This window comes from Rhagoletis pomonella, unplaced genomic scaffold (assembly GCF_013731165.1).
Source record: "Rhagoletis pomonella isolate Grant_MI unplaced genomic scaffold, Rhpom_1.0 Rhpom_scaffold_00002, whole genome shotgun sequence".
NCBI classification, from domain to species: Eukaryota; Metazoa; Arthropoda; class Insecta; order Diptera; family Tephritidae; genus Rhagoletis; species Rhagoletis pomonella.
Genome location: NW_023458556.1, coordinates 61,742,604 through 61,751,724, shown reverse-complemented (window position 1 = coordinate 61,751,724; position 9,121 = coordinate 61,742,604). Strand labels below are relative to the sequence as shown.

The following is a 9,121-nucleotide window of genomic DNA, read 5'->3' as shown; positions in this document are numbered from 1 at the left end:
TTTTTTCGAAATTGACTTGAAAAAATGCTTTAAACTCCGGGGTGTACGGCGAACATTTTTCCAGTATGGTAATGTACATACGTACCAGGGATGAAAAGGTATGCACAATTGGAACCATTTTCCGCCGAAGGTGGAAAATTTTATTTGGAAAGAGTTTTTGTCCAAAATTGCTAGATCATTTACCGATTAATATAATTGACAGTCAACGACACATTTAATTACATAATTCAGTTAAATGCATTTTTATTCCAATAGAAATAGCCGGTAAATCATTTCGATGTTGCTTCCATAATCCATTAAAGGAAATTCGATTGGCCAAAAACACATTAAAGTGGATTGAATTACAGTAACTACATACAATCGTTTGTATTTCGGCCCATTTTTTACCCGATTTCGGCCCAATTTTTAATTTTCAAATTCTATCCCTTCTACAAACTTAGTCTGTGCCAATAGCAGTCCGGTTTACAGGATTTAGTCAGAACTTACAGGAAGTCGTTCCTATTGACATAAAACCTGTAAGTGGGGACACTTTTGAGAGAGTAACTGAGCAACTGTTCCTAGTCAGAAGTTACAGGGCCGGTTACTCAATGTCTAGTTAACACTAATCTGCGGTTAAACATCGTTATCGACGTCTTCGACGCTATGCATACAACAGGGAGTCGGTAACGTCGATAACTATGTTTAACCGGAGATTAATTTTAACCAGCCATTGAGTAACCGGCCCTTAGTCCGGAGTTTTTTTTCCGCTAAGTTCATGAAAAGTGTCAAACGATCAGCTGATATCCATGTGCAAACAAAAACAGAAAGTGGTGTAAGCAAAGAACCTTATATTTGTAAACAAAAATGGAAGTAAACAACGAAATATTTGAATATGTATAGATTTTAATAATTATTATTTCAGCCAAATCAGTGTTGTACCAATGACATGTAAACAAACCGACTGACGTTTGTACAGGAAATAGTGTTTTTGCGTTCCCGTGCACTTCTGCATCTGTACTCATTTTACTTTAACATGAGAGAGTAACATTGTAGTTTGACAGTTCCACAGGTGTTAGTCCGAAGTTCAAAGCAACAGGCTAACTATTATTTGTGCATACATACCTACATACTAGGGTGAGCCAAATAAACTATCCTAAAGAATTTATGACCTTAAAAGAAATTATTTACTGCGAAGAAAATTCTCCCCTTTGGAAAAATGCTTATTCCAATTTTAAAAGGTGTCGGTGGGCATTTGAAACTTTCCATTTAAATTACATGCATTTTTTTTTTTAATTTAAAATGTTATAATTTAGCCCTCTATTTTGAAAGTGGCATAAGTCACTTCACAGCTCTGCTTAAATGACCGGTTACTTGTATCTGAAAGCGTCGGTTATTCGTTCAATTTCATCAACGAAAGGAAGAAAGTTTTGTCTTAAGTTTATGACGATAGAGCGATTTACAGATCGTCGCCTGGGTAAAAGATTATAGTAAGCGCCATTTTGACGATTTTTAGTTCTAGATGCAGTTATATATTTTGAAGTAAGGTCTTTCGATATGTGTTATAAGTTTTTATCTATCTCCTTTAGTTTCCGAGACTGACTACAAATTTTTCGATAATTTAGTAAAAATTTAGTTGGTGATGCAGTCATATTAAACTAGTCAATATCTTAAAAATGGCGTTCCTAATTTTTGGATATATCCTTTAGTTTCCGAGATATTGAGTAAAAAGCGTCGTTAATTTGGTAGAAATTTTGATCACATTTGGTCGTATTTCATACAAAGTGGCTGCCGAATTGTGGGCAAATGACGCTTACGACAAAATTTTACTAATGAAAATCCTTCATAAATTCAAAACTAATTATAATTTAAGAATTTTGTGAACTAGTAACACAAGCACAAGAGGTACAAAGTGACTTATGCCACTTTCAAAATAAACGGCTTAACTATTTAACCATTTGTTTCGAGGCATATTCTGGTAGGGCATTAAATTCTCTAAACAATTATGCTGAAGCTGATTATCTTACAGACGATTAAATAATAGAAATGAATTTTTATATATGTTATTTGAATGCAAAATTTCAAATGGTCCCGACACCTTTTAAAATTGGATAACAAATTTTTCCAAATGGGAGATTGTTTCCTCAGTAAATAGGTCATTTTAAGGCCATACATTTGTTAGGTCAGTTGTTTTTGCTCACCCTAATATATACAGCATCGGTCATATCAATAGCTCGCCATTTTAAAGTGATATTATTTGACATTTGTTTATTTATTTACTAGCAAATGCCCAGCTTACTTCGCGTCGCCTGATAAGAACTTTTGCGTTGACCAATACAAAAATAGTGTTGAAAAGCAAAACCGGCTTGTAAAGTAAAAATTATTAGTTATGGTTGAAACGACTGAAGAGCGGATCCTTCCGTACTCATAGGCCAAGGATAATAGCGCTGAGATACCATATGGCAAATGTACTAGTCTCAAATCAAAAAATGTTTAGAGGTCGCTCAAAGCGCCCAAAGTTTTCCATGTATTTTATATGGGAAAAAATAACCTTTCGTAGAAATGGTATAGAATTCTTAAAAATCAATATTTTTCTATCGGAAAACTCTGTTTATCTGCACGAAATTCCCTGTAATAATACCCAATTTTATAGCTAACCGTTTTTTCATCGCAACTATAATGTATATACTTTTTTCGATATAGAACAATTCTAGGGCGGGAGAGCATCACAATTTCGACTTTACTGTTTTTAGAGCGCCCTAATGCGTAATCTTCTTCAAAAATTTTGCAGTTTCACAAGACGAAAGAGTTTTCTACCGTTCAAAGAGGGTCATTAATATTCTTACCGTGTCCTTTCTAATTCGTCTAACTTGTTCTTGATACATCCATGACTCGTTAATATGCCTGGGCCCTAAGATATCTGGGGCGCTTAAACAATTTTGCACTTATTTGTATGGATAATTAATCCCATCCTTAATTAAGTCATCTAAAAGGTAAATTCGTAGAGGGTATGTAAATATCTTAATTCCAGCGCCAACTATGTTTTGGGTAATTTTTTTTGCAGAAGCAGTTCCTATCATAAATACGGATTCTCTGAATACCTTGACTCCAGTGCCAAATGTCAAAGTCATGTGACTTTCGATTTCGAAGTTATAGCTGATGAAAAATATCACGCCTAAGGGATGTACCACTCCCCTTTTGTAAACATATCTTTAGAAACCTTACATCTAACATATGTAGATAAGCCTCCACACCAAATTTTTTAAAGTCATGTGACTTACGGTTTCGAAGTTGCACCTCCTTCAAACTCGAACTTTGACAAAAATTGAATGGACTATAAAATTGTATACTCAAATAAAATCTACCACCACAGAGAAAAAAGTTTGAAATTTAGGTCAAAATTTGTTGCATTTGTTTGTAGTTTTCTACAAAGTTTTAAACTTGGGTATATATGCGTTTTGTAAGAGAATGAACTGAATTTTAATTGAAAATCCTTAAAAATAAATATATAAACATAAGTCACAACCAATATCACTTTCAAATATAGTGCTATAGATATGACCGATACCGTATATATGTACATACATATGTATGCACATTAGACCGTACCGTAAAGAATTTTTGTAGGGCAATTTCGAAAAAAAAAATGTTTGCCGACTCTAGAGGTCGTCTTTTACATTTTTCGGCGAAGCCTACATTCGACAATAATTTTTTTTTTATTTTAATGGTTCTACTGCAATAATCGAAATACTTTCTTAGCAAATGTTTAAATGGTAAATGGGCCAGCTTTAATTTACTGACATTTGGGGAGGTAGGAACAGAGCTCTGGTGGGTAAGTACTAGAACGGGTTACTTGAGATCGCGGAATTTTGGAACAAAAAAAATTTTCCTCTAAGAACATTGAATATCATACTTTAAGATCCGACTGTAAATGCCAAAGATTTGACTAAAAATGTAAAAAAAAACTAGCCCCGCGTTCAGCAAAAAAAAAAAGAAATCATTTTCGAAATCGCCTTGCACAAATATATACTTTGGATTCAGGGGTGTACAGGAAACTTTTTTTCCGGTACGATCTGATGTACATACTAACAAAACTAAACAAACCAGTTGCACGAGTAGTAGTTAAATAAGGGGCACATAAATTTAAATAAATTAACTAAGTAAATTCGTTGATCAAATACGCCTTGCCGTTGAAATTGTTCTACTTAAATTGGCTGCTGCAGTTAAATCTTACCTACGAGTGGCATGCATATGTACAGATTTATGTATATATATACAGACAAATGTACATAAATACACATGTGCTCTTACAAAGCAATGAAACAGCTATAAAATATAGACACAACGGTAACCCAGTGTAGAAAATATATGTCGTGAAGGAGATCAATACAAATAGGTAAGAATATATATACTAAAATCCAGAATCTTTGCCCACGGAAATCGTCTGATAAAAACTATGTTACTAAAGTTACATCGTTAATTCTCTCTGTGTAGCTAATATTTCTAAGCCATCACAATAAGCTCCAAAACTACTTCAATCAATTTCTAAGGGCCGATTTTTCAATGCCCGGTTAACACAAATCGGAGGTAGATAAATAGATATGGGGGTTAGTGATAGCCAGGCATTGAACAACCGGCCCTTAGTTTGCATAGGTTAGATAAGGTTAGATTTATGGAGTTGTTAAAGATGATACCAGCACGCCTTTGCTCGTAATTTAAACCAGTGGTTTGGATTTGGTAATAACATTTGTGCAATAACGGTGATAAGCGGAGTGATACGAGGATCGGACACTCCAGAATTATGAAAGATCTCCTGCGAACTACAAGTGCTTATTATTTCCACACAAGCATCTCGCCCAGGAGCAATAAAGAAGAGCACCAAGTCTTGAACCTTTAACCTAATTCCGTGGCTGTATATATACACCGATTACTACAAATAAGACTTCAAGATAAGAGGTCTAATCCACACTTCCGCCTGGAGTGGCCACTGTTTCGCCATGTAACCGGAGATATAAGAAGCCACCGCTTGATGGGAACCCACGGCAACAGAATGGGTCTACAGTCGAATGGTTTCTGTCGGGAGTATAGAACATTCGGGCATGTGCTGCAAATTGTACGATTTAAAATCGGTGCAATTTCTAAAATCTACTTTGGAGATTTCTTAACAAAAAAGAAAAATTTGGCACTGAATCGATAAATATGTCGATAAAGCTTTTTAAGGTTACATTGTATAAGAAGTGTGCGTAAAAATAAACCGATTACGGCTCTTTTAACGCTGACGACACACAATCAGTTTTGGCTTTCAATTTTCTCACACACATTGCTTGTCAAAAACCATGAAAAATTTAAAGCCATTACGTAGGCTGCAATCAATTTGAGAAGCAATTTCATTATCAACATGTCGGCTTCAAGAAAACAATGTAACTAACCAGCTTCTGAAGAATATTTTCCATTTTAATTCCGTTGTAGATTAACATTTTAACATGCATAAGCTTAGTATTTTTTTATTTTCACAAAATTCGCATACCAATGCTGAAAAGCTGATCAAAATTGAAAGCAAAATTGAAACTCAATTGAAAGGGAAAAATTGAAGCAAGTTGCCCATTCAAGCAATAAATAAGAGTGTGTGAGTATTGAAAATTGAAAGGGGAAAATTTAATGTGTAACGGCCCGGTAAGGGTGTTTACTTATATTATTATTAAAAATATATGGACAAAATTTCGGAGTCGTGCATTCATCGGTGCGCTTTTTTAAGCGTTTTATACTATGTCTCCATTGAGAGATTTATCCATTAAGATTTAATAAATCCAGTTGCTAAATCACAACCGTCTCCATTACCATTACGAGATATGTTTGACGTTCACATTTTTAAATATTTGACTTTTGCTTACGTATGATTTTACAAATACAGTTGCGGACATTGATATACAGACAGATAAAAGGAAGGTACCAAGCGCAATTTCATTATATGAATTCTGAATATTATTGGCTTCTTATTCGTGGTAAATATGTATGTATAATATATAGTTTGCAAAGTGTAAAGAATGGTACCATATTCCGAATCATTTTCCCGAATTTAAGAAAAATTATCAAAACGGTAAAAAACATTTGCGGAAAGAAAAATTTTTGTAGAACTCTCTTATTCATAGGAGGGAACCGAAAATCCAATCGTGGGCCTTTGGCATATCATGAATACGAACTGAGTTCTAGAGGATGTTCCGTGCAATGTTATCGAAGCAGAACCATTACCGAAATTTATAAATTTTTTGCAGCAGCGCGTAAATGACTTATAGAAAGCGGAGAAGACTCTGCATGATATTACTATAAAACATTTCTTCTAAATTTTTAGTTTTTAAAATAATATTTTCTTAATTTATTACAACCAAAGTTATGTAAATATTTATTACTAATTTTCCTCCCAAACTAACAAAAAAATATAAAAATCCCTAAAAATACGAAAATTCATGTTTTTATGATAGGCTAGATTTCAATGTCCTCAACTGTATATTGAAAACACAAATGTCATTTGACTTATGGCATGTGAATTTGTGGTTGCCACATCCAACAAATTGTACTTATTGATCAATATTATTGAAGATTTGACGAAGATTTAACTTAAATCTACTGCCTTTCGAGATTTAATTTTATATGATAAATCTCAAAATATTTAACGTCAAATCTCGTCAGAGGGCTAAATCTTCATTAAATCTCAAAATGGAGACATAGTATTAGAGGCATTTTTAAGCGTTTTAGAGGTTAGGTAAGTATGGGAGGTACACGTTAAAGTAAATCGATTTTGCTAATTGTTTCTATTATTATTATTTTATTTATTATTATTTCTATTATTGTAAATATATGGACGAAATTTCGAAGTCGTACATTCATCGATGCTCTTTGAATGGCATTTTAATGCGTTTTTGAGGTTAGGTTTGTATGGGAGGTTTGCTTTTAAATAAACCGGTTACACCCACTTTTAGTTTTTTTCCTTGATTTATGTCCTTAAAGGTTACATACGATAAATTTAAGTCCTACGCCTCCGCCTTCTACTTTTCTTCAAAAAATTAATGTGGCTGAACCACTGTGCGGCGGTTTTAAACCGCTTAACAGGATAAAGTTCGAGTTCCTACACATACCAAAACGCACCAATAAAAATTTCAATGCGAAGGCTTTGGAAGCTATCGAGGGAACAACTCTACGCAAGATCTATAGCTCTGTTCGCGTGGTCGACACGTGCCGTAGAAGATATGTAGAACGACAAACTGGACGAGCTTTTTAATGACATGGTCATAGGGAAACGCATAAAACTACAGCGGGTGCGCTCGCTTAAATATGCCTCACGCATTGATAATGCTGTTCAGATGAAGAGCTCCTTCGAGTTGGCACGAAAGTAAGGCTACCCAGGCACACAATGGAAGGACTTCGTACAGGAAGACCGTCTAAATACATTTGGCATAAAAAACTGACTTAATTGCGAGAAGCAATTGGCAAAGTTTTTCGTTCTTATTCTAACCCGACAAACGGTTGCAATGGCAAATATTTAGTAAAAATGAGAAGAAATTTGATTGATGATACCAGCATGCAGAAAATATTTCATTTTGTCTTCCTTGCCCAGTAATAAAGTCACTCCATCAATTCTCTTTTCTACTTTGCCTTTCTCACGAATTCACCGTACTGTATGTACCCACGACATAACTGGTCATCAACTGCTTACTTAGCATCTAAAAACGCACAAGTCAGCTTACTGCATAGCTAATCAAATTTCCAATAAGGTTAACAACAATGACAAAATTGCATGTAAATTAGGTGTAAATGCGTTTAAGCGTTGAAACAACGCTGGAAACTAAATTCATTCAGTGTATCGTAAACTGTCGGTGTTGGTCGCTGCTATATCACTCAAGCGAGCATGGCTACAAAAACAAAGTGGGAGTCCAATGAGGAGATACAATATTTTCGGGAGTATCTTCGAATTCCTAGCGTACATCCAGATCCGGATTATGGTGGGTTCACAATATCACATTAGGCAACTAAATTCGCTGTAATACGCTTTGGTTTTACGACATGTACATACATACATACATATTTGCAGAGCCGTGTGTAGAGTTTTTAAAACGACAAGCCAAATTACTCGAACTTCCTATACAAGTACACTATCCAGCCAATGATCGTAATCCAGCTGTGATTCTTACATGGCAAGGCAAGGACACTTCATTACCTGCCATACTTTTGCATTCGCATATGGATGTAGTGCCGGTATTTCCAGAAAATTGGACTCATCCCCCATTTGGTGCTGAAATGGATGATGAAGGACGAATTTTTGCACGCGGCACTCAAGATATGAAATGTGTTGGAATGCAATATCTGGGGGCAATTCGTGCACTGAAGAGGAGCGGGGCAAAATTTAAACGTACAATTCACATATCGTTTATCGCAGGTACGATTAGAATAGCTAAAGAAAACATGTTGTAATAAATGTATATATGTATCTATGTACATTAGACCGTACCATCTTACAAACAAACAAAAATTTGGAAGAAAATATTGGTCGGTGACTGACTACTGGACAAAATACTTCCTTAGCAAAAGTTTCACGATCTTTGGTGAGCTTTAAATTACTGACATTAGAGTGGTACGTTAGTGTGATAAGAACTGAGATCTTGTGTATAAATACTAGAACGAAGCATTTGAGGTCAATGAACATTCGAACAAAAAAATTGTCTTCTCGAAACAAAAAGATCGATAGATATATAATACTTTAAGATCCAATTGTAAATGCGGAGGATATGACGATATGAAAATGCAAAAAGGCGACCCCGCGTTCGGTAAAAATATATCGAATTTGCCTTCGAGTCGAAATTCTACCTCAACAAAAGTTTCATAATTTTTGGTGAGTTTTAATTTACTGATATTAGGGTGGTTTCTTAGGTTGGTTGGGACTGAGGTCTGGTAGTTAAGTACTAGAACGGAGTTCCTGAGGTCAATGAACTTTGGAACAAAAAAAGTTCGTCCTCGAAATAGGAATATCGACTTTCCATACTTTAAGATCAGACTTTAAATGCTGAGGAAAAATGTAAAAAGGCATGCCCTAGGTACGGCAAAAAAACTGTTTTTTTTTTCTTTTGAAATTGCCTTGCAAAAGTACTTTAAA

General features: G+C 34.8%; 1 protein-coding gene across 1 annotated transcript in view; it reads left to right on the top strand.

The window, feature by feature from the left end:
* The first annotated feature begins 7,766 nt into the window (after positions 1-7,766).
* Positions 7,767-9,121, top strand: part of LOC118733922 (aminoacylase-1B) — a 15,363-nt gene continuing 14,008 nt past the window's right edge. The window contains exons 1-2 of the mRNA XM_036463554.1: positions 7,767-7,973; positions 8,063-8,407. Of these exons, the coding sequence (XP_036319447.1) occupies positions 7,880-7,973; positions 8,063-8,407 (439 nt within the window). The 5' untranslated portion in view covers positions 7,767-7,879. The remainder of the gene's footprint in view (positions 7,974-8,062; positions 8,408-9,121) is intronic.